This window comes from Medicago sativa, chromosome 1, assembly GCF_051527215.1.
Source record: "Medicago sativa cultivar Bolivia chromosome 1, Bolivia_mono, whole genome shotgun sequence".
NCBI lineage: Eukaryota > Viridiplantae > Streptophyta > Magnoliopsida > Fabales > Fabaceae > Medicago > Medicago sativa.
The window spans coordinates 74678229-74704531 of record NC_140749.1 but is presented as its reverse complement, the minus strand read 5'-3'; the positions used below and the strand labels follow the sequence as shown (position 1 = coordinate 74704531).

At 36.5% G+C, this 26303-nt stretch overlaps 2 protein-coding genes across 3 annotated transcripts; one reads left to right on the top strand and one right to left on the bottom strand.

Annotated features, from left to right (window-relative positions):
* Nucleotides 1-901: 901 nt before the first annotated feature.
* On the bottom strand, nucleotides 902-6565 carry ABCI20 (non-intrinsic ABC protein 9). Of its 2 annotated transcripts, none has more exons than XM_085736143.1 (7): nucleotides 6325-6565; nucleotides 6097-6230; nucleotides 2936-3055; nucleotides 2100-2195; nucleotides 1827-1979; nucleotides 1646-1723; nucleotides 902-1428 (listed from the first exon to the last, which is right to left on the bottom strand). In XM_085736143.1, the coding sequence occupies exons 1-7, from the start codon at nucleotides 6500-6502 to the stop codon at nucleotides 1186-1188; spliced, it is 1002 nt and encodes a 333-aa protein (XP_085592269.1). In that variant the 5' UTR covers nucleotides 6503-6565; the 3' UTR covers nucleotides 902-1185. The 2 variants fall into 2 exon arrangements, with proteins under 2 accessions (XP_085592269.1, XP_085592274.1); XM_085736148.1 differs by having other exon boundaries at nucleotides 6097-6233; nucleotides 6328-6565.
* A 937-nt stretch (nucleotides 6566-7502) lies between these two features.
* Nucleotides 7503-8402, top strand: LOC146957367 (uncharacterized). The gene has a single exon (XM_085750377.1). It carries the CDS (start codon nucleotides 7503-7505, stop codon nucleotides 8400-8402), a length of 900 nt encoding a protein of 299 aa, XP_085606503.1.
* Nucleotides 8403-26303: the final 17901 nt, after the last annotated feature.

Sequence of the window (26303 nt, the reverse complement as noted above, 5' to 3'; positions counted from 1 at the left end):
ATCACTTTAGAGAAGTTAATCAAGTGGCAGATGGTTTGGTCAAATTTGGAGTTTCAATTGAAATGTAATTTAAATGATGTTTCCAAAGGTTCTCCTGATCCGGCTGATGGATGTGACATTTTCAGAGATAATTCTACTCTTTATTTCAAGGTTACTTTGTTTATAGTACAAGGTCTTCTTGCTCTCTGCAAGCATTTACGCTTTATATTGAGGTGGCCTATACTAAGGGTTGGCACAAACGCTGGTTTGAAAGTGATTCACAAGTTGTGATCCCAACGTTCTCTAATTTTCATATTGTACCTTGCTATCTTCGAACTGGATCGCGGAATTGTGTTAGCCTTACTTTGAAAATGTGGTTTATGAAATCTCATATATAGGGAAACTAATGTTTATGGCGATAAACTAGCTACTTTTGAGGTTTCGACACATCTTTCTTGATAAATTTTGCTACCTGGTTCTTATTCTAGCAATATCATTCAGCGAGTTCAAGACTATTTGAATTTCTCTAGTTATAGGTTTTTTTAGTTCTCATGGCTCTTGTTTTTGTCCCCATGAGTGTATCTCATTTTTCTTGCTATGAATAAATGTGAATATGCTGCAAATGATTATTAGGGCTAATGTGCCAATCAAGTTGTGATATTCTCTTCTATGATGATGCCTATGCATATGTTTTTGCATTTAAAAGATAAATAGAACTATGAATTTGAAAAGTTATCACGACATACGGAATTCAAGGTAGTAAAGAAACAGTGATTGAGAAAATAGAAGGAAAAAAATTCTTAAGACCAAAGTTAGGAAAAAACAGGGCAATGGAAAGGCTAACAGAAAATCCAAGTATAAAGAGTAGCCAGAGTAAAGAAACCTATAAAGAGTAGCCAGAGTACTTGAGCCAAACAAAGGATATCGAACCGGGAAATATTATAACAAAATTTTAATACGGCTGCTATTGTTCTCTTTTTAGCCAAATACAGTGTTACAAATTTGTAATAACAAGGTTACAAAACGCTTTCAATCAAGCATTATATACTTTCGAGGCTACATACATTAACTTTACTTTACCTGCATAACATGGGACCCTTTCTATAACAAAGAGGATTATAAATACCAGAAAGCATTGGCAAACAAATTTTATTTGAAGTTTAAAAAATCAAACAGCAAAAGCGCTCAAAGAATTTGAAAGTTATTTTACCCCCTCAAAACTCGGTTTGAGCTTAGGAGGAAGTTTTCTTCACCGGCAATGGTGGAATGTAACCGACCTGCGGCCCAGCCATTATTAGTAACTCGAACCGGAGCTCGTGCAGGATCCCCTCCAACTACACGGCTTCCATCAACTTGCTTATCAAATTCAGGAAGGCCAGCAGCCTTCCTTTCTTTCCTTTGTCTTCTATCTTCATCTCGCTCCTTCCGTAGCCAAACTTCTACTGTTCTCTGCATATTCAAAACCAATTAGGCACAATTAATTCAATTGTTTTTTATAAAAAATTGTAAATTGCACAGCCTGGTCTACAATTTAAGTTGTTTACTCCACAACCATAGGTTATATAATATAACTTGTATTCAAGGTTACCCGTCGAGGAGCGCGCATAATTATTATAAGATAAATTGAGTGACACATATAATTGATTGAGAAGGAGACAAAACAAACCATTAGTGACAGTTTGCTAGTTTCTTTGACTTTCTCTATGGGCATTGCTAGTTCCAGCCTTCCATGAGCAACATAAACCTGATAAAAGAGCATTGAAATGACAGAAGGATTATTATACTAAAACATTGACATAAAACAGTTCAGAACTGAAATTACAGAAGGATTATTATAATATACATACAATATTTGTTGGCCAATCCTCAAGACCGTCAAATATATGTGTTGCATATATAATAGTGGCACCCCTCTCATCACATTCCTTTCTTAGAAACTTCAGAAGGTCAGCTCTTGCTAGAACATCAAGGTCAACTGTTATCTCATCCAGAAGAAGAACCTAGGAAAGGAATGAGCAACCTTACAAGTAAAAAATTGCTCTAAATTCAACAATGAATTGTAATATCTAAACATGAAAAGGCCATAAAGAAGACAACACATCAGCAAATATATGTCATGCCTTAAATGGTTTGAGGAGACCCATACAAATTTGCACTCTTCTTCTTTGACCATCGGATACTTTATGCAATCTCCATGAAAGATTGATGTCTAATACCTGCCAAGTTGAACATCAGAACAAAATAAAGCAACAGTTTTCCAAAGACAACTATATATATGCATAGCCTGTGTACCCTTTTCAGAACCTAGCCATGCATTGTAAGTGAACATTAACATAAGAGTACGTAATGATAAAGTTTTGGTTGAATCTAGCATATATGAGCTAAGTCTTTATGCCATCAACCAATATCAAATTCAAGCATATAGACACAAGTATCATATCAAACACATTTATGTTCTTCTTTTTCCACCCCAAAGATTTTCTTTATATTTTATCATTAATATTAAAAGAAACCACATGCATGTACAGCTCATATACAGAAATGAACGCAAAGGCTAACCATACCAAAATAGCAATGGAAAGAGGAAGATAGCTTAGGAATGAAATGTTAGTCAAATACTCTTATTGTGGTTACACATGAACTGATATTTACTTCGAAAACCACGACGAGTAAACTGTTAATTATGATTTGAAACAGTATGATCAAACATATCTTCTACACACATTTTAGCATACGAAGAGAAAACATATCATCAAACAATTGAAGTCAAATCTACAAGCAACTAGCAAATAAGAAGATGATAGAAGTAATTATTCATGGCGCTGTTTTAATGTTATGCATTTAAAAAAAAAGTCTCCTACAATCACCAGTAACCTCGTCTGACATGAAGAAATTTATGTAGAGAAAAGCAGTTTACATATATGTTAAAACTAAGCAATCGTGCACAGCTTCTAACCTTAATTAGCTCTGCTCTTCTTGCAGGATCAATCCCAGCCACACCAAATATCATTTTCTCGGCAGAAATGTCCATCTGTATTGGAACTTCAAAGCCAGCAAAAGCAACATCTCTTCTCCACTGTGCCCCATCCCAAAAAAAAAAAAAAAACAAACCAATCACCCACATTAGCAATTTGATAGAAACAAAAACTGATCATTCTGAATTTCTAAGACTCTGTTTAGTAAAAAATAGCGGATAAGCTAGCTGATAGCAAATTGAAATTTGTAGGTTTTGGTAAAATTAGCGGTTGAACTAGCAGATAAATATTTAATTTTTTTAATTAAGATAATAAGGGTAACACTACTTGAAATAGCTTATCAAAAAACATTAAAAAATTGCTTCAAGCTCGTGAGGAAACAGATCTGGGCTTGTTTGGATTGGCTTATTTTTTAGCTTACGAAAATAGTTTATGCAAATAAATAAACTTTTATGTTAATTCATAAGTTCTCACTAACGAAAGTTGTATCTTCATAAGTTGTTTTTTCATAAACTACCTTGACAAGCTTATGAATATACATAAAAGCTTATTCATTTGCATAAGTTGTTTTTCATAAGCTCAAAAATAAATTAATCCAAACGGCTGACGATCATATCAGCTTATAAACAACCAACTATAAGCACGAAAATGGCATTGCCAAACATAGCCTAAATCAATGACTCTCATTCTATGTCAGAGAAAGGAGGTCTAAAATTGTATCGGTTTAACTAATTGATAAATTGATTAATTAATTAATTAATTATTAGCAAGTGCAGGGTTACCAATTAGTATAATCCTTTATCCTTTATTATTATAAAAGCTAGACTTGGTTGGCTACCATGTTTGCCCTAATTCACCCTACTTTGCCCTAATCCCTAGCATTTTTCCCTACTAATTGCTAATCTAATCTCACCCGTTCAAACCGTATTTTCACACTTAATCACACCCGTTGATTCAAACTCTGAAAATGTTCTCTCATATAACTTAGTTAATGCAATTGAAGACGTAATAAATGCTAATCAAATCGGTCAACAACCCCTTGCACTAATTGCTAATCTAATCTCACCCGTTCAAACTCTATTTTCACACTTGATCACACTCATTGATTCAAACTCTCAGCCGTAGATATCATATATAAGCGAACATGTTTGCCCTAATTCACCCTAATTTACCCTAATCCCTAGTATTTTTCCCTCCTAAACATATATTTATTGCTAATCTAATCTCACCCGTTGATTGAAACTCTATTTTCACACTTGATCACACCCGTTGATTCAAACTCTATTTTCAAACTCCTCATTTTCTCTCGTATAACTTAGTTAATGCCAATTGAAAACGAATAACACACTTTTAATGCAATTGAAGACGTAGTTAATGCTAATCAATTCAGTCAACAACCCCCTACGTCTCAGCCGTAGATCCCATAACAACCCCCTACGGGTCAAGCTAGCATTTAGCCCTAAACACTCCAAGTTTTCCCTCCCTTGCTATCATTTAATGCGATCATGAATGAGAATAAATACAAACATGAATGATAATAAATACAAATAACTACAACAATAATTACAAGAATGTTGACTTCTATCACTCCCAACTAACCATTAAACACCCAAGCATTTATCATGACCTTTGATATACATTTATGCAATAAATATGAGATTCAAACTACCCAATCATCATCCTCTATGTACACATATAACTATGATTCAAACTCTTCATTCCACTCTATATATACACGTGCGTTGACACCCTCCTTTGTTTGCAGTTTACATACAGCTATAACGAATTTTATCAAACCTCTAATGGCTGAACATGATGTTGAAACCATGTTGGTGTTGCATTCCTTGAAATGTTAGCAATCTATTTATGTTCGATGCTTATTCTGCGTGTTCATTCGGACTTTAAAATAACATTTTTTTTCTTCATGTTTTTACAGCTCCATTGGATCCAATTACGATCAACATTGTCTGTGTGAAGGTTGAGTCTGTCAAACAAAATTGAGATTGGTTGCGAGTAATTTGCATTTGTGCAATTTTAGTCCTATTGGCATTTTGTATCTGTTCAAATTGCAACTTTATTCAATGTTGCTGGATTGTTTTTATTTTGGTTGCAAGTACTTTTAGTTATCATCTAATGCCTTTATGTTGATGGTTTTGTAATCCAAACTAAGTATTTTATCAATCCTCATGATTTCGTTTGTGTTATAATCGATTTACAATTGTTGGTACAAATCCAGTTTTCATTGTTATAAGCTGCAACTTAATAGCAAATACCGTATTATAAGTTAGTTTGGTAAGGGATGATGTTAAAAAGAAAAGGCATTCCTTTAGATTTCATCAAATACACTAATGAATTTTGACTTGGTGTGATATAAAGCCAACCAATCTCACTTTTCATCTGTATCGTATAATTATAAGGGTTGGAACTTGATACAATACTTTTAAGGATTAAAACTTTATACAATTACAGATGCATAATGTGGAGCATATATAAACAAATGGATATTCGATTGATCTATTAATCACCAACTAAAATGAGAAGCATATAAGATACATAATTAGAACAAAGTTCTTCCAACACTTATCAATGGATAAAAAGCCATTTGCAAGATAATTTCTAACGTGTTCAGTACTACTATGCGAGTAGCAAATGCTGTCACTCTAATGAAAGAGTGCAAAGTAGATTTAAATTGACAGTTTATTATGACATTAATTCTTATTGACCAAATTCTTATTGCCTAAGGTGACTCTTACGTTTACTTATGAGATGCAGAATGAGTATTAATGTAATTAATAAACTTGATGGAATTGACAGCGTCACAATTAATAGGAGACAATCAGAATTATTAGCATTAAGATCAAAATGTTAGACTTCTAAGTGGTGCATCTGATATGGATATAGAAGAAAGAAGAGTGTTCTCCCTATCAAATGTCGTTTACCATGAAATATTTCGTAACGTATGATGATGAATGTAAAACGTTAACAATAACTAGACTATGACCTTATCGATTTGCTATCATTATTTTAAATTAGGGCTAACTTAAACTTTATCATTATACTATAACTTATTCGTTTATATTTCATCGCACGGGTTAAATAGGGCATAAGTGCATTGATTAGGGTAATGAAATCAAGCACCAACCTCACCACCAAGATAACAAAGATCACCAGAAGAAGTTAAAGTAGTATCATGAAAAGCAGATCTTCCAAGAACACGAACCATTTCAGGTTCCACCATATGTTTCCCTCCTAATATCTTCAGAATTGTAGTCTTTCCTAGTAACAACAAAAAATCAAAATCAAAATCAAAATATCAACAACACTTCAAAATCATAATGAAAAATGCAAACGTTTTAGAGAGAGAAATTACCAGCGCCATTGGATCCAACGAGAAGGCACCGATCACCGGAGAAGAGATTGAGAGAGAAATGCTCAATTAGCGGTTTGGAACCCGGCGGAGGATGACCGTCGATTCCAGGATAAGTGAATTTCAGCTCTTTGATCTCAACCGTAATTGGCTTTGAATCTGAATTCGCATTAACACCCATATTTTTTTTCTTTCTATATTCAATATTCAAGAACAAGTATCTAACACAGATTAGATTAATATACAGAACAAGCACTATGTCTGTTTGAATTTATATATGTATGCTATGCTATAGTTTGATTGATTTTTGAATTAAATTAATTCGGTGAGGAGTTGAAGGTGGGAAAGGGAAGCGTGGTTCATTCTCAGACACTCGCGCTCTCAACAACTACAACGACTTTTTTTTTTTTTCTGCTACTCGATCAAAAAAGGGCGAAAGCCCAACTTCGTTCAATTTTTGGGCTCTACAATTTAGGCCCAATAAGCATACAATTACGTGATACGCAAGTAGTTTTCACATTCCTTATATTTCTTGACAAAAAAATTTTAACATCGAGTTTTAGTCTGAGTTAAATTCAAATTTGTTTAATCATATTTAAACTTTTAAAAATTTGAATGATTTTTTCAGACATGTTTAAAACATTATACAAATTTTCTCTCAAAAAATTAGTTCAAAATATGATTTTTAGGTTTAGATTTTTATTACTTTTACCTTGAACTTAAGTTTAAAAATTTCATATTTAATTCATTTCATATTAACAAATAATATTTTTTTTTTTTAAATAATTTTTTGTATGGTTCTTAGCATGTCAAAGTAATTAAAAAATTTAAGAATAATTAAACAACCTTAAATTTAATACAGTCTAAAACTTTATGTGGATGCATTTTTAAAGACATTAAAGACCTCATCTCTCAAGCAACATCTTTATTTTTGAGAAAATGAATTTGGAATTAGAAAAAATGCTTAGGCGATTTGATACTGTTCATTCGTCACTCTCACTCTAGATTTCTTCAACCAAAGGAAACCTCATCTCAACCCTCAACCACCGTCTTCTTTACCACTAATCATCATGAAAGACTAAAAATGTCTCATAGATTTCCCAACTCCTTCAGATCTTGCGAAATCAAAACCCAGCAAACCAAACCCTAATCCACCCCGCAGCTCCATCAATGAAACCACCATGCCCGCCACCAATTTTCCTTCGAAAACCCTAGAAAACTTTGAATCCACCACAGATAACAACAAAAGCGCACCCTTGGCTCATCAAAAGCAAACAAAATCATTTGCTCAAGCTGTTTCTAACTTGTGTGATATTCCATCATCTCAGTTGCCACAACCGGTCCTAAAGGGTGATAACTTCTCAATATCCATTCCGGAGGAGGAGTATTTGGTAGGATTGGAAACATGTAAGTATAATCTTCACGCAAGAATCATTTGGCCAAAAGGGTCTTCCCCTTTCACTGTTCAAGCACTTCGCAACAAGCTAGCAGTTCTTTGGAAGGATCTCAGCCTATGGGGAGTCTCTTCTTTAGGTAAAAGCTTCTTTGAATTTACTTTTACGCGTCTGAAGGATGTCAAACGTGTTAGGTCAGTTTCATCTTGGAACCTGAATCCTGGTATCATGAAACTATTTTCTTGGACTAGGGATTTTAACCCCAATTTGCAAAATAGCACATCTGCGCAGGTTTGGGTTAGGATCCATGGTTTACCGCAAGAATATTGGAGACCTAGGATACTGTTTGTTATAGCTAGCAGTGCTGGTACCCCTATTTGCACTGATGCCGCATTAGCTAAACCAATGATTGAACGTACTTTTGGCCAGTTTGCAAGAGTTTTAGTAGACATGGATGTAACACAAACCTTAAGATACAAGGTTCTTGTTGAAAGGAAGGATTATGCTTTTTTTGTAGACCTTGATTACGAAAATATTCCAGACTTTTGCAATCACTGCAGGAAGATAGGGCACAATATTGATTACTGCCAGTTTTTAAGGTTCCCTGAGGTGAAGGAGGGCGCAGAAGGCAGAAAAAAAATGCTCAAATTCCTACAAGAGATACATGGCAGAAGAAAAATGAAATGAAGAAACAGGGCAACGAAGTTACTGACCCTATTGATGTGGATTTGCCTAAAGCTGATGCTGAGAACGTGAAAAATCTAAATAATGGTAAGAAACAAGAGGTTAACAATGTTGGCACAAGTGGTGTGAAAAACAACATGGAGATGGTACAAAAAAACTCTTTTGACGCGTTAATGAATGATGATGATGCTCATGATAATATTAGCGCTGCAATGAGGGCAAAAGATAGGGCATTAGAAAAAGAAATCAACTTTGTCCCTGATGTGGGAAATATTGAGGATGAAGATATTGATGTAAGTTCACAAGGTTCTGAATTTGTTGATGCCACTCAACAAAATTTCAGAACTGACGAATCTGAAACTAACCCCCAACTGATTCATGAAGATACTGCAATGCCAATTGAGCACAATACTGATGATGCAGGTGATACAGATTTAGAAATAGGAAACAGGGAGTTCTTGCGGCAGTCATGGGCTAATATGGCCGAGGATGAGGTAGCTGAACAAAGACTAATCCAACACTTAGAAGCAGATATTCCACATAACACTACTGATGATGATTTTCAACTGGTAGTCAGTAAGAATGCAAAGAAGAAAGCATCACCTACGAAGAGAAATTACAGCACAAGAGCTAAAGCCTCTCACTCAAACCGTTCTAAATGAAGATAATGTTTTGGAACATTAGAGGTTTGGCTAACCACCCTTCAAGTTTGGCCCTTAAAAGGTTATTCCTCCTTCATAAACCTGAAATCTTACTCATTGCTGAACCCTAGACACATTTCCAAAATCTCCCTCCAAACTGGCTTCAAAGATTAGGTTTAAAGATTTTCTCCTTCAATGAAAGATTAAATCTTTTACCTAATCTTTGGTGCATTTGCTCTACTAATATTTTTCCTAATGTTATAGATATAGATGACCAACAAGTTACTTTCTCCCTTAATGTAAACAACATCCCCATTTTCATTTCTGCAATATATGCTTCTACTAGCAACATCAACAGGAAAAGTCTCTGGCTTAAACTTAATTCCCTGCAAAACTCCTATGATGTACCATGGCTCTTTATAGGTGATTTTAATATTATTATGGGGGCACATGAACATAGTGGAAGTTTCACACCAGCTAGACCACCCATTGAAGATTTCCAATAGTGGACTGATACATTCAACCTTATTCACTTACCTACTAGAGGTGCAGCCCTCACCTGGGACAATAGAAGATCTGGTCTTAGGCACACCAAAAGAAGGCTAGATAGATCAATTGTGAACCATAAACTGCTTGATTTATGCTCCTCTATATCTTGCTCAGCCTTAACCAAAACCCGTTCTGACCATTACCCACTTCTTTTAGACTTTAATACTGAACCCCGCACTTTTGCATCCTCTTTCAAGTTTCTTAAGATGTGGACTCTACACACTGATTGCAAACAACTCATCACTGATTGCTGGAGTGTAAATGTGGTGGGAAGTCCAATGTTTGTGTTGAGTCACAAACTTAAACTTCTTCAAAACAAGCTTAAACAATGGAACAAGGATGTTTTTGGCAATATACATGCTTATGTGGATGAGGCTGAAGCTAAACTAGTTGAGATTCAAAACCAAATCAACATTCTTGGCCATTCTGACACCCTCCTGAATGAAGAAAAACTTGCCCAAGCTGACCTTGACCAAGCTTTGAACAAACAAGACCTCTTTTGGAAGGAAAAATCTAGAGTGAATTGGCATTTGAATGGTGATATGAACACTAAATTTTTCCATCAAGTTACCAAAATAAAAAACAAAACTAGAGTAATTTCCTCTCTTAGGAATGATGAAGAGATTATTAATGATCCTAATATTATTTCTAATCATATTGTAAACTATTATAGCAACTTGTTTTCTACTAACCCTTTTTTGCAGGCTGATTCTCTTGTTGAAGAAGTTATTCCATCACTGATTGATGAAAACACCAACAATCTTCTCACTATGATTCCTACTGAAGATGAGATCAAATCTGCAGTGTTTGGCATGAATGGAGATGGTGCCCCAGGCCTGGATGGATTTGGGGCTTGTTTCTTTCAAAATTACTGGAGCATAGTTCATAAAGAGGTCTCAGAAGCTGTCATTGAATTCTTCACCACCGGTTGGATTCACTCAAACTTTAATGCAAACTCTTTAATTCTTATTCCAAAAAACCAGAATGCTGATACAATAGAGCAGTATAGACCAATAGCTCTTGCAAATTTTAAATTCAAAATTATATCTAAAGTTCTGGCAGATAGATTGGCTAGTATTTTACCTATCATCATCTCTGTGGAACAAAAGGGATTCATCAAGGGCAGAAATATTAAAGATTGCATGATTTTGGCATCAAAAGCTATAAATGTCCTTGATAAAAAAAAAGCTTTGGTGGTAATATAGCTATGAAAATAGATGTCTTAAACGCATTTGATACCCTCAACTGGGATTTTCTTATTAATGTCCTTCATTGTTTTGGTTTTAACCATGTTTTTTGTAATTGGATAACAAACATCCTTCACTCAGCTAGAGTGTCAATCTGTGTCAATGGAACTCAACAAGGTTACTACAATTGTAAGAGAGGGGTCAGGCAGGGAGACCCTCTCTCTCCCCTTCTTTTTTGCATAGCAGAAGAAGTCCTTAGCAGAGGGATTTCAAAATTAGTGGATGAAGGGAAACTGGATCTCATCAGTGCCTCTAGGAATGCTAAGATTCCTTCTCACTGTTTTTATGCTGATGACTTGATGGTGTACTGCAGAGTTAAAATAGCTGGCTTGGAAGCTTTGAAGAACTTGTTCATCAGATATGCCAATTGCTCAGGCCAGATCATCAATACTTCAAAATCTTCATTCTTTGCAGGAGGTATCAGCCATCATAGACTTGACAGTATTGTTAACTTGCTTGGGTTTACTCAAGGATCATTACCTTTCACTTATCTTGGAGCACCCATTTTCAAAGGTAAGCCAAAGAAAATTTACTTCCAATCAATTGCTGACAAAATAAAATTAAAACTTGCATCTTGGAAAGCATCTCTTCTTTCTATTGCTGGCAGGGTTCAACTTGTAAAATCTGTTGTGCAATCTATGCTCCTTCATACAATGAATATCTACTCTTGGCCAGCTAGCTTACTTAGAGATATTGAAAGATGGATGAAATTTTTTATCTGGAGTGGAGATATTAACAAGAGAAAATTGGTCACTGTGGCTTGGAAAAAGGTCTGTGCTACTTTTGAAGAGGGGGGACTCAATGTCAGATCTCTCAATGCCCTTAATGAAGCAACCAACATTAAGCTTTGCTGGGATTTGTTACAATCTCAAGAACAATGGGCGCAAATTATCAGAAGTAGAGTTTTAAGGGGAAACAATTGCATCAGATGATAGATGTTTGGCAAGTGCACCAAATACTATCGAAGTAGTAAAAATATCGATCCCACGAGGACTGTTTTTAACTTCAATAATTCAATTGCGTTATAAAAATAGGATGTATAAAAGTTTATTTTGTTTTGCCACTAGGCAGTAGATTTGGTTTGATTTTAATTAAATCAAATAACAGAAAAATAAAGATTTGATTAAGAAAATATGAGAGAAAGATGAGATCAGATCCTTCGAATCCTCTAAGTTCCCCTAATTGGTCTACTGCACCTATTTGTTATGAATCCTCTTCTAATTTATGATGATTAACAAAATAGCCCTAATCAATCCCTTGAGTTAGGACCCTCTTCTTAAACTACAGCCCCTAATTCCTTAGGTGGTCTAATAATTCTTGAAGGTTTTACCGAACGTTAACCTATTATCACTAACAAATGATTATCTATTCCTAGACTAACCCTGTTTATTAGAACAATTCAATTAGGTCTAAGTCGAAAGCCATGGTCAGTGGTCGTTCGTTCTCACGAAATCAAGCTATATGTGATCAAGATATAAAAAGCATTAAGAACAATTGAATTGAATAAACTAGAATTGAATTCATAAACAAAATAGAGTTTCACAGCAACATGTGTCAATTAGGGTTACAAAGATTCATCTCGGATCTAATCTCTAAGAGATTTAGCTACTCATAATCGAGTTTACAAATAGCATAATCAATGAAATAATTAAAACATACATGAATTGGTAAAAGGTTGAAGAAATCGCCCTTCTAGCCGTCTTTGATGTCTCAAAATCGCACTTTGCTCTCCAAAATCGTAACCCTTGTTCTTCAGGATTAGTGCAGTATTTATAGAAGTCATGGGCCTGACCCGTCAAAATCGCGCCGCGCCTATATATTGGCATGCCGCGATATCCTTTAAACAGGGAAGATGACATTTTGCTTCCAAAATCACAGCACGGCTTGAAATTGGCGTGGCGCGATTTCCTTCAAACAGACTTCAATATTTCAGCTTTTTGCACTCCAGAACAGTATAAATTGCATGAGACCTCTATCAAAATGTCACAATAAGTCCTAAAAATTACGTAATGACAGCATGTCATCACAACCCCAAACTTAAACCATTCCTTGTCCTCAAGGAATTTACTTGCAACATTGACAAACGACAGTAAAATAACAGTTACCTGACAAAACGATAGTACCCAAAAGTTCATACTCCTTCTAGCTAAAGATGAGCTAGTTTGACTTGTTCGCATCCACCAATTCACAACTCCTCACATCAAATTGAAATAGGGTTCTACCAGTCGACATGCAGGTCTACATATTACCATACGCTTGAAAAGTTTCTAAACATCAATCAAAGTCAATATCATTACACACTTTTGAGGTCTTTAGGGTTATAACGGGGCTTAGGTGAAAGGTGGGATATATTTGGATAAGTAGGCTACACAAAATTTGAGTTAGGCATTCCTACGGAAGTTAAAGCACAAAATTCAATCCTTCAATCATTCACCTTGTGGAATAACAATCAATGCAAAGGTACTAGAGAATATTTTTAACATTTAGGGACAATCGAGTTTGAAGTTACTCGGATTTTCAATGTTTTGTCCCTTTTTCAGCATTCAATTTCATTTTTTTTATACACCATTTTTGTGTATATTTTGCATGACAATTTCATATTTCTTTCATTTTTGTTCTCTTATTCTCTAGTACCCCCACCCCAAACTTAGTTGGTTGCAAATTCCAATAGCAACCCCAAACTTAATCTTTAGCAACATTCTACAATGCCTTAACTCAGAAAATACATTAAGGGACAAGTCCTAAAAGTCTCTAGGCTTGTAATGTAGTTTGTCACCGAACAAAAAGTTCTAATCCTACCGGCTCACAATTGGTTAAGAAAGGATAAATTCAACAAATTAAAACATGGTAGGCTTCAAAAAGACTCACAGGACCAAGCACTTTTGCCTCAGTGTGTAATTAACAAAGACCAATCAATAATAGAGAAACAATGCAAGTTCTAGAAATGTAGATGCATGGAAAACTAATATAAATATAAGTAAATTGAAAAACAAAATTTGGCAATGAACCTTATGGCTGAGATTTCTGGGAGTATGTGACTACCTAGCAACGCCGTACACTTCGCCTTTGAATCAAGTCACCCCTCCTTTAGAACTTTTGGAATACCGTTTCATCAAACAACTGTTACTAAACTGGAATAGGTCACATGAAACAAAACAAATTCATTAATTAAACAAGTGCAGGAGCAATTACAATAGGGAAATAAGTTCAATGGACTTCGACATAAAAAGAAAATAAAAATAGAATGAATCGAAAACAAAGTATATCTAGTGGGTTGCCTCCCACTCAGCGCTTCTTTATCGTCACTAGCTTGACTGCTAAGGATCCTTAGAGGTCCTTCAGAATGAGTCCCACCCTTTCTTTTGGTAGGTCGCCACCTAGGTATGGTTTAACTCTTTGTCCATTCACTTTGAAACTTCGATCTCCTTCAGGTGTCATTAGTTCAACAGCTTCATATGGTGACACACTTTTGACCAAGAATGGTCCAGACCATTTTGACTTGAGCTTCCCAGGAAACAACTTCAACCTGGAATTATACAACAAAACTAGTTGTCCACAGTTAATATCTCTAGGCACTAAGTTTTTGTCATGATACCTTTTTGTCCTGGCTTTATAGATGAGCGCATTTTCATATGCTCTAAGCCTCATCTCCTCAAGTTCATTAAGTTTCAAAATTCTTTTCTTACCAGCGGCTACTTGATCAAAATTTAAGGCCTTAATGGCCCAATAAGCTTTATGTTCTAGCTTGACTGGAAGATGACATGCCTTCCCATAGACTAACTGATAGGGTGAAAAGCCAAGATGAGTCTTAAAGGCTGTCTTATATGCCCACAGTGCGTCATCTAATTTCCTAGACCAATCTTTCCTATTTGACGCAACTGTTTTCTCTAGAATTTGTTTCAGCTGTCGGTTTGAAACCTCTACTTGACCACTAGTTTGTGGGTGATAGGGAGTTGCAATTTTGTGCTTAATGTTATACCTTTTTAGCACATTTTCAAGAAAATTATTGCAAAAATGCTTCCCCCCATCACTAATCAATACTCTAGGGGTTCCAAACCTAGTGAAAATATTCTTCTAAAGGAAGTTGACAATAGTTTTGGCATCATTAGCAACACATGGTGTCGCTTCAACCCACTTTGTGACATAATCAACACATACTAGAATATGGAGATAAGAGTAAGAGGAAGGGAATGGTCCCATAAAATCAATACTCCAACAGTCAAATGGTTCAACTTCAATGATTCCTTTTAGGGGCATTTCATTCCTCTTTGATATGTTACCTGTCCTTTGGCATCTGTCACATCTTGTGACAAAGTCGTGGCAATCTTTAAAAAGGGTGGGCCACCAGAATCCACTTTGCAAAACTTTTGCAGCTGTTCTTTCTCCACTATGGTGGCCTCCATAAGCTGAGCTATGGCAGTGCCACATGATACTATGTGCTTCCTCACCTGCAACACATCGTCTAATCAAACCGTCAGTACCTATCTTAAACAAATAAGGGTCATCCCACAAGTAGTGGTTTGCATCTTTGAAGAACTTTTTCCTCTGAGGGTAGGTCAGATCATCAGGAACTATGTTGCCGGCCTTAAAGTTCGCCATGTCAGCAAACCAAGGCCTTTCTCCAATAGCAAACAGCTGTTCATCGGGGAACTCGGCCTTGATGGCCTTCTCCTTCTTTGTCACCTCATCATTCTCCAGCCTTGAGAGGTGGTCAGCTACCACGTTCTCGACTCCCTTTTTGTCACGAGTCTCAAGATCAAATTCTTGCAATAATAGGATCCACCTCAACAGTTGAGGCTTTGAATCCCCTTTTGTTAAGAGATATTTAAGAGCTGCATGATCTGTAAAAACAATGACTTTGGAGCCTATTAGATAAGAACGAAATTTTTCCAATGCAAAGATTACGGCAAGCAATTCCTTTTCAGTGGTGGAATAGTTAACTTGATTTTCATTTAAAACCTTGCTTGCATAGTAAATTGCATGGAAAAATTTGTTCCTGCGTTGGCCTAGGACTGCACCAACAACATAATCACTTGCATCACACATAAGTTCAAAAGGTAAATCCCAATCGGGTGCAATGATTATTGGTGCAGTCACCAACTTGTTTTTAATCAAAGAAAAAGCATTTAGACATTCAGAATCAAAATTAAACTCGTTTTCTTTGACCAAGAGGTTACAGAGGGGTTTGGAAATTTTAGAAAAGTCTTTTATGAACCGCTGATAGAAACCGGCATGCCCCAAGAAACTCCTCACTCCTTTAACATTAACGGGTGGAGGAAGTTTCTCTATAACCTCTATCTTAGCTTGGTCCACCTCAATGCCTTTAACACTTATTTTATGCCCCAAAACTATACCTTCAGTTACCATAAAATGACATTTTTCCCAATTCAAAACAAGGTTAGTTTCGGTGCATCTTTTAAGTACAACATTTAAATGGAACAAGCATTGATCAAAAGATTTACCAAAAACAGAAAAGTCGTCCATAAATACCTCAATGTTCTTCTCTATCATATCAGAGAAGATGGAGAGCATACACCTTTGAAAGGTCGCCGACGCATTACACAGCCCAAAGGGCATCCTTCGATAAGCAAACACTCCAAATGGACAAGTGAAAGCAGTCTTTTCTTGATCTTCCGGAGCCACTGCAATTTGATTATACCCCAAATACCCATCCAAGAAGCAATAAAAGGCTTGGCCAGCCAATCTCTCAATCATTTGATCCATGAATGGTAATGGAAAGTGGTCCTTTCTTGTTGCGGTGTTCAACCTCCGGTAGTCTATACACATTCTCCAACCAGTGACGGTGCGGGTGGGTATCAATTCATTTTTTTCATTTGCCACCACCGTCATTCCTCCTTTCTTGGGTACCACGTGAACTGGACTTACCCATGAGCTATCTGAGATATGGTAGATCATACCTGCATCTAGCAACTTCAACACCTCTTTCTTCACCACTTCCTTCATTGTTGGGTTAAGTCTCCTTTGAGGTTGAACCACCGGTTTGTATTCAGCCTCCATGTGTATTTTGTGCATGCAATAAGCTGGACTAATACCCTTCAAATCAGAAATGTTCCACCCCAAAGCTCCTTGATTGTCTCTTAACACCCTCATTAATTTTTCTTCTTCCAAAGGTGTCAAGGTATTGCTGATGATTACTGGTTTAGAGGCATCTTTAGTGAGAAAAACATACTTCAAGTGAGAAGGGAGTTCTTTTAATTCTGGATTTTTCTCTCCTTCTCCACTCAAAATAGGAGCATCCATAGAGTACTTACCCATTAATTCTTCTATTTTTACCGGTCCCAACTCTTGCTTGCTTGCTTCTAGTTGCTTCACACAATCACTTACTTCAAGATCTTCATCATCTCCACAACTTGCTATAGAATTCACAATTGCACGTTCAAGAGGTTGTGTTGGTTGATGTTCACAAGAGTCATCTTCAACTATTTCTTCAACAATGTCAATCCGGTAACACTTGGGATTTTCATCTTTGTGCTTCATGGCCTCAAATATATTAAACACGACTTGCTCCTTATGGAATCTCAACATTAGCTCTCCTTTCTCAATGTCAATCAAAGCACGACCAGTTGCAAGGAAAGGTCTTCCTAGAATGAGTGGCATTTCTTCATCTTCAGCCATGTCTAAGATCACAAAATCTGCTGGAAACACCAAATCATTAACTTTGACTAGCACATCTTCAAGCACACCGAAAGGATAAGAGATTGACCAATCAGCTAAAGTAATGGTCATTCTTGTTGGTTTTGGTTCCCCACACTTAAGCTTCTTCATCATTGAAAAAGGCATCAAGTTAATACTTGCTCCCAAGTCACATAAAGCTCTACCAATGTCTACCGGTCCAATTGAACAAGGGATAGTGAAAGCTCCAGGATCCTTCAGCTTAGGTGGCAGCTTCTTTTGAAGAATAGCACTACAATTCTCAGAAAGTGCTATGTTCTCATCATCCTTAGCCTTAGGCTTCCTTCTTTTAGTCAACAAGTCTTTCATGAACTTAGCATATAACGGCATTTGATCAAGAGCTTCGCCGAAAGGAATATTCACCTGAAGTTGTGAGAAAAGTTGCATGAACTTCTTGAATTGACCTTCATCCTTTTCTTTCTTCTTGGAAAGGTGAGGGTATGGAAGCTTCACATATGATGGAACAACTTGTGGTTTATATCCATCTTTCAAGATTTGACTCTTCGACTTCCTCAAGATTGAATCTTCATCAATTAACTTCTCACTTTTTTCTCCCTCTATTTTTTTCTTCCTTTCGTTTTCAACTACTCCATGATCATTTTCTTTTTCAACTACACCCTCATCATTTTTTTCAACTTCACCATTTTCTTCCACCTTGTCATACCCCAATTTTTGACTTAAGATCCCATTTCATTTGTCTTTTGGCCCGAAGTATTTTTGCCTGTTAATGTACTCTCTTTAATGCTCAAGCTCTCATGAACATTGTGTTTATGCTCAAGCTCTCATGAGCATTGTGATCATGCTCAAGCTCTAAAGATGAATCTTGATGAGCAAGCAAGCAAAATATCTTAAAAAAAAACAAGACTTGGTGACCAAGTATGCTAAAATAATTAAATAATGGTGTCTTAGTGGCTAAGAAATGCAAGGACATTAACAACAATGCATCTTGGAGAACAAGCATGAAACAGCTGTAAAAAGATAAGATATTTTTACTGTTCATGTACTTTTCACTGTTCACACACGCTCCTGGTCCAAGACAAGCTCAAGCTCTTAGTGTTAAATGCTGAGGTCGAGGCTGACAAGCTCAAGCTCAGTGTACAAAAGTATGAGACAATGGCAGTTTTGCAATTCCTATCAACAGCAAGGGTCTCTACACAAGGATGAACAGCTGCAGATGTTTAAGGATGAAGGTTGGCTATAAATAGAAGCTTTCTCTCAACAAAGAAAGGGAGGAAAAAAAGGAGAAAAAAAAAGGGAAGAATTGGAAATACACTCTCAAACCTACAATCAAGCAATAAATTCATCAAGCAATCTCAAGATCAAAAATACTCTCACAGTACCAAATCATATTTTCACATCATAAAACCAGTCACACAACCACCACTTAAACCACCACAAATCCATAACCCATCACACCCTAAACCAAACCGCATCACAGCTCTATCCAAGTCCACCAAGCCGATTTGAAACCTGCACAAAGCCGGTCACAGCAGAAGCCATTTTCAAGAAAAGGTAGTATTTCATTTCTTAGATCCAGGCTTAACTCCAACTCTTTCAAAAATCTTGAGGTTGTCTTGCTCAACCTCAGCTTTAATTTCTAGAGGTTGAGCTTGTCTTGCTCAACCTCAGCTTTAATTTCTAGAGCTTGAGTTTGTCTTGCTCGACCTCAGCTTTAATTTCAACCTAGAACTACGTAGCTTTGATTTCTCCATAGCACCTGGAGATACGTAGGAGCAAGATGAAACTCTTGTCAAGCACAATAATAAAAAACCCTTTTTTGCATTAAAAATCACAAAAATATTTTCATAAACAAACCTTGATCTTAAATCAAGTGACCGTCTTTTTCATTTTTATTTTCTTAATCAAACTTCAATCAATTTAATCTTACTTCAAGTCTATTCCTTTCAATATTAAAAAATACAAACCAATTCCAATTTGCCACTTGGCTTTTCACTTTAAAACCTTTTTCAAAACCATTAAAAAACCCAAAACCAATCAAACGTCAATTTCTACCCCGAACTACGAGGTTTTGATCCTTCACGGGTACGTAGGCAAAGGACACGCGTCCTTCCAAATCAATAAAAATGTAGATAAATTAGGTCTCTATTTTCTTTCATCATTTCAAATTCCATTTTTTAAAGCAAGCAAGTTTATAGCACAAAAGTTAAATAAAATCAAAAGGTTCTCGTAGAGTACTACGAATATTTAGGGTGCTTAACACCTTCCCTAAATATAACCGACCCCCGAACCCTTAATCCCTAAAAAATGTGGTATTTGAACCTTTTTCCACTTTCTTTTGAAAAGAATTAAATGTTCAGTCGTGAAATCAAAAGTGGGTCAGACGCCAAATCAAATGGCCTTTCGACCAGTCCGAAAAATGACGCGACAGAAATGGCGACTTCACTGGGGAAAATGTCTTAAGTGGGTTAAGCCTAACTTGGCTTTGTTTAAAATTTTGTGCTTTAAACTTGCTTAAAAAAAAAACAAAAAAATAAAAGATGGAAATATCTGTATGTATGTTCTCCCATCTTCTTCCTTCTTTCTTCTAACGTAAGTGGTGAGATAAGTCCTACACCCGGACTTGAGAGAAATTTAAGATAGGACGGTGGTATAATCATAGTGCCTTGCCAAGAGTGAATTTTGGTTTGTGACACATGTGATAACCCCACTCAACTGAGGGATCTTGGAAGTATACTATGTTGGCATGAGTATTTGTGTTTGGCATGTTATTTTCAAGTGACTGTCGAAAGTTGAGGACCTTTAGTTACCTTTAACCCCTCTTGGCCTTTTAGGACGTGGTGCGGTGGCTAATCATGAGTAATCTTGGTTTAGTTGACACGCGATACCACACTCAGACGAGACTTTCTTACGAACATTATTGGAACGGAAGTATTTCCGTAACCTGATAGTGTTCGGAAGTGGTTGATAACTCTGGGAACTTGGTAGAACCCGTGATACAGATACAATTGAAAACCGTAGTCCTTACCAATGGCGTTCTTACCCTTGGCTCCAACCTATGGACTTAAACCTCACCACATTTTCACTATTTGTGTAGCATAATCATGCATACATGCATACATGCATTACAAAACTTTTCTCATCAAAACATCGAATGATTTGGATAAGTTTTTGTAAACATCAGAGATATTCCACCTTGAAAGGAGGAACACCAAGAAATACAAACTTTAAAAATCTTAACTAAGCTTCTAATTTTGTTAAGAACTTTTTCCTTGGTTTCGTTCTTACCTTTTGAAAATAGAACCGATTGCAATATCTTTACAAATTTTCAAATGAAATCATGATTCATCTGCGATGTTTACAATTCACCTTGACAAATCTTTCGATAACAAAAATTGTACATCTCTTGCATAAGCATTTTATACATCATGTGCACTCATAGTTTCTAGTCCGTGTCTCATACTTTGTCTACAAAAGGTCCATCCGTCAGTAAAGTGGTCCGATGTCTTCGTCCAAGTTCGACTCGCATATGCATACACTCGTATAAACTCAAAAAGATGGATCAGCTTGAGCAAGAGGTCCATGAGCTTCGGGTGGTACATGGAATGTTTAGCTGCAATCGGGTCTTTGCTGATGTTTATTTCTACTACTCATTTGTTCAAATAATATGTTTGTTTGTTGCTTTATGTTTTTTCAAAACAAAAAAAAATCCTCCCGTCTCACCCGAAACGGAAGTGAACTTGTTTAGGGCTTTCTGCTTTATGTATTTTCATCATTAATAAAAAGTCGCTTCGATCCCGACTTTGTTTTATTTTTGTGCTTTTCTGGAAAAAATGGTAATACAAAAAACCAAAAAATATTTTCCTTTAATCATCTCCACATATCTGCATAATCATAATGTTTATATCAATAATCAAATCATGCATTATTAAACCTGTTGAACACTTAAACCCTGTACTCTCTCTCGACTTTGAGTTCCTTATATCCAAGACTGAAGAGGAGGATGATGAAGAAATTTCCAATGAGATTTCTCGCATACTGGGGCATTTTGGTCGTCGAAGCCGCAATTATCAAGAAAGATTTGTCCAGGAGAGGACATTCATGTACAAAGACTGACACAATTTGCCTCACATGGGTATTGTACTTCAGTACACACTTCAACAGGGGCAATCCCCCTCTATCCCTCAATATACAACGTAAAGGCAGTGCTTCTCGTGGAAGTCAAAGTCCCGTCAACAGAAGTTCCAGTGATATAAAAGTGTTGCCACTGTATGTCTTGGACAGTTATGTCAAAAGGATAAAGCAAGTATGCGACAAATAAAGTTCGTCCCCGCGAATGTCAAAAAGTGACATTGTGCTCAAAAGTGTTTTACCCAATTCCGGGGGCAAATGGATGCCAAATTACAATCCATGGTAGCAAACTTGTATGTCCAGATGCAGTCAAGAAATACTTTGTCAAAAAAATGAAAGCTCGATGAGTCGCAAACATGATAAAGCGACTCAGGCAAAAATGAGCGTCTCGGTGGACTGAAAACCTGAAAGGGCGGTCCAGGCAAAAATCAGAGACATAAACAAAAATGATTATCCTGATAGATTGAAAACCTAAAAAGGCGATCTATGCAAAAAATTAAGGATCAAATGACAAAGTAACTGCATCCAATCAATAACAATCCGCTTGGGGCATGCCTGCTATCAAAGAACATCCAATTCGAAGCTTGGGGCATTTCAGTCGTAAAAAGTCCTCCAATTTATGGCAAGGTAACTGCATCAAATCAGACATGGTTCATCTGGGGCATTTTCAACTGTCAAAAGGATCTCCGCTATGAAGCATCTGCAAATCAATGACTCGGAACAGTGGAATTCAAAGTTGTCAGGGAGTATAACGGTTATTGTGTTCAACGTACCTTTCCCTTTATAATTACCATTTTCCAAATTTTTTAAAATATGTGGAGCCACACCTTTGGCATGCTACCACTCCATTACATTAATTTGAGCATATGCCCATTTATTTGGAACTCTCACTTATTCTATTTAATTTCTTCTATTTTTGATGAAAATACTTGAAGCAAAATTTTCAAAAAAATACAAAAACTTTTTATTTTACATCTTTTGAAATGCATAAACAACATGTACATCTTCTTTGAACTTATGACTAGGTGAAACATACATCAGCATCCGTCTCAAGGACAGTTAAATTCTGCAAGGTAAGCATGACCAAAAGCTGTGAGATGACCTCTGTCAAAGAAAAAAAGAAAGAGCTCGCTAAGTCGAAAACCTGAAAAGGCGACTTAGGCAAAAGTGAGCATCCCGGTGGATTGAAAACCCGAAAGGGCGATCCAGGAAAAAATTAGGGATTCGAATAAACAAAAAAAACAATACAAAAAAAAAAAAACAAAGACAGGGGCATCACATCTCAGGTGGACCAAATGAAAGAATGCACTTTATGCTGGGTTGATTAATGGCAACTTCTGCCAGTGATTTGTTTGAAGGGCTTTACCCCAACGATGTATAATTCATCCCCAAGTGATGTTATTCCCCAATGAAGAGTGTGGGAAGCTTGTAACATGCTGTCGGGCCGCTTTCTTTGGACCTGCCCAATCTTGTCTCAACAGTCTTACCGTTATACTGTCATACGAGTCTCATACGCATACATTCATTCATGCATACATAACACTCATATCATCCATACATAGTTGCATTATCTTCATGTTGTTTTACTCCAATGTATAAAAAAAAAAGGGGTCATCCCCAAAGTGTCTAATTCATAAATGTCACCAATCAATTTGTATTCAAGTGGCAGGTCCCATCCCATCAAATAATCACTTTACCAATACTTTATTTCCCGTATTCCCGTCTTTACCACGACAGTTGGTAATAGACAAGCTTTATTTCCCGTATTCTCATCTTTACCACGGCAGTTGGTAATAGACAAGCTTTATTTCCCGTATTCTCATCTTTACCACGGCAGTTGGTAATAGACAAGCTTTATTTCCCGTATTCTCATCTTTACCACGGCAGTTGGTAATAGACAAGCTTTATTTCCCGTATTCCCGTCTTTACCACGGCAGTTGGTAATAGACATGCTTTATCTCCTGTATTCCCGTCTTTTACCACGGCTGTTGGTAATTGACAAGCTTTATCTTCTGCGTTCCCGTCTTTTACCACGGCTGTTGGTAATTGACAAACTCTATCTTCTGCGTTTTCGTCTTTTACCACGACTGTTGGTAATTGGCAAGCATTTATTTCCGTATTTCCGTCTTTTTACCACGGGCTGTTGGTATTAGACTAGCATTTATTTCTGTATTTCCGTCTCTTTACCACGTGCTGTTGGTAATAGACAAGCATTTATTTCTGTATTTCTGTCTTTTTACCACGGGCTGTTGGTATTAGACAAGCATTTATTTCTGTATTCCCGTCTTTTTACCACGGGCTGTTGGTAATAGACAAACATTTTTTTCTGTATTTTCGTCTTTTTACCACGGGCTGTTGGTAATAGACAAGCATTTGTTTCTGTATTTCCGTCTTTTACCACGGCTGTTGGTAATCGACAAGCTCTATTCCTCCCCAGTGATAACTATCAATTTGTCTCTCAGTCAACATATGTTTGCCACTTGTTGCATTCGTAATGGCATTTGCACGCACTCATATCATTCATATAAGCATTGCATTCTCAGCATTTCAACTGGTCAAAATTGGTGTACTTAGTATTTAAGTCTCTTCGACCCGTTGATTTAAAATTTTTTTTTTAAACCCCGTGACGAAGAAACTTAAATAGGGGCATCTGTCATACCCCAATTTTTGACTTAAGATCCCATTTCATTTGTCTTTTGGCCCGAAGTATTTTTGCCTGTTAATGTGCTCTCTTTAATGCTCAAGCTCTCATGAACATTGTGTTTATGCTCAAGCTCTCATGAGCATTGTGATCATGCTCAAGCTCTAAAGATGAATCTTGATGAGCAAGCAAGCAAAATATCTTAAAAAAAACAAGACTTGGTGACCAAGTATGCTAAAATAATTAAATAATGGTGTCTTAGTGGCTAAGAAATGCAAGGACATTAACAACAATGCATCTTGGAGAACAAGCATGAAACAGCTGTAAAAAGATAAGATATTTTTACTGTTCATGTACTTTTCACTGTTCACACACGCTCCTGGTCCAAGACAAGCTCAAGCTCTTAGTGTTAAATGCTGAGGTCGAGGCTGACAAGCTCAAGCTCAGTGTACAAAAGTATGAGACAATGGCAGTTTTGCAATTCCTATCAACAGCAAGGGTCTCTACACAAGGATGAACAGCTGCAGATGTTTAAGGATGAAGGTTGGCTATAAATAGAAGCTTTCTCTCAACAAAGAAAGGGAGGAAAAAAAGGAGAAAAAAAAAGGGAAGAATTGGAAATACACTCTCAAACCTACAATCAAGCAATAAATTCATCAAGCAATCTCAAGATCAAAAATACTCTCACAGTACCAAATCATATTTTCACATCATAAAACCAGTCACACAACCACCACTTAAACCACCACAAATCCATAACCCATCACACCCTAAACCAAACCGCATCACAGCTCTATCCAAGTCCACCAAGCCGATTTGAAACCTGCACAAAGCCGGTCACAGCAGAAGCCATTTTCAAGAAAAGGTAGTATTTCATTTCTTAGATCCAGGCTTAACTCCAACTCTTTCAAAAATCTTGAGGTTGTCTTGCTCAACCTCAGCTTTAATTTCTAGAGGTTGAGCTTGTCTTGCTCAACCTCAGCTTTAATTTCTAGAGCTTGAGTTTGTCTTGCTCGACCTCAGCTTTAATTTCAACCTAGAACTACGTAGCTTTGATTTCTCCATAGCACCTGGAGATACGTAGGAGCAAGATGAAACTCTTGTCAAGCACAATAATAAAAAACCCTTTTTTGCATTAAAAATCACAAAAATATTTTCATAAACAAACCTTGATCTTAAATCAAGTGACCGTCTTTTTCATTTTTATTTTCTTAATCAAACTTCAATCAATTTAATCTTACTTCAAGTCTATTCCTTTCAATATTAAAAAATACAAACCAATTCCAATTTGCCACTTGGCTTTTCACTTTAAAACCTTTTTCAAACCATTAAAAAACCCAAAACCAATCAAACATCAATTTCTACCCCGAACTACGAGGTTTTGATCCTTCACAGGTACGTAGGCAAAGGACACGCGTCCTTCCAAATCAATAAAAATGTAGATAAATTAGGTCTCTATTTTCTTTCATCATTTCAAATTCCATTTTTTAAAGCAAGCAAGTTTATAGCACAAAAGTTAAATAAAATCAAAAGGTTCTCGTAGAGTACTACGAATATTTAGGGTGCTTAACACCTTCCCTAAATATAACCGACCCCCGAACCCTTAATCCCTAAAAAATGTGGTATTTGAACCTTTTTCCACTTTCTTTTGAAAAGAATTAAATGTTCAGTCGTGAAATCAAAAGTGGGTCAGACGCCAAATCAAATGGCCTTTCGACCAGTCCGAAAAATGACGCGACACACCTCAACTACTTCATCAACCTTCTTTGGAGCTTTTGGAACTAAAGGTGTCAAAACCTTTTTGCTCCTCAATTCAATAGCATTACAAGACTCATTCTTAGGGTTGTCTTTAGTGTTACCTGAGAATCCGCCCTTGCTTTGTTCAGCCAATTGCTTAGCTAATTGCCCCAATTGAGTTTCAAGCATTTTCCTAGAAGCTTCATTGTTCTTTCTTTCAGCTTCTTGACTTTTCTTCATCTCTTCAAAGTTGCCTTGAGTCATCTTCATAAAATTCATCATAGTTTCCTCAAGAGCTGATGGCTTT

What these genes read in the sequence shown, in the direction of transcription:
- ABCI20 (XM_085736143.1), bottom strand. Translation starts at nt 6,502, where the DNA reads ATGGGTGTTAATGCGAATTCAGATTCAAAGCCAATTACGGTTGAGATC. An exon ending in CGTTGGATCCAATGGCGCTG is followed by an intron (nt 6,231 to 6,324) that starts GTAATTTCTCTC and finishes TGTTGTTACTAG; the next exon opens with GAAAGACTACAATTCTGAAG. An exon ending in AGGATTGGCCAACAAATATT is followed by an intron (nt 1,724 to 1,826) that starts GTATGTATATTA and finishes CTCTTTTATCAG; the next exon opens with GTTTATGTTGCTCATGGAAG.
- LOC146957367 (XM_085750377.1), top strand. Translation starts at nt 7,503, where the DNA reads ATGCCCGCCACCAATTTTCCTTCGAAAACCCTAGAAAACTTTGAATCC.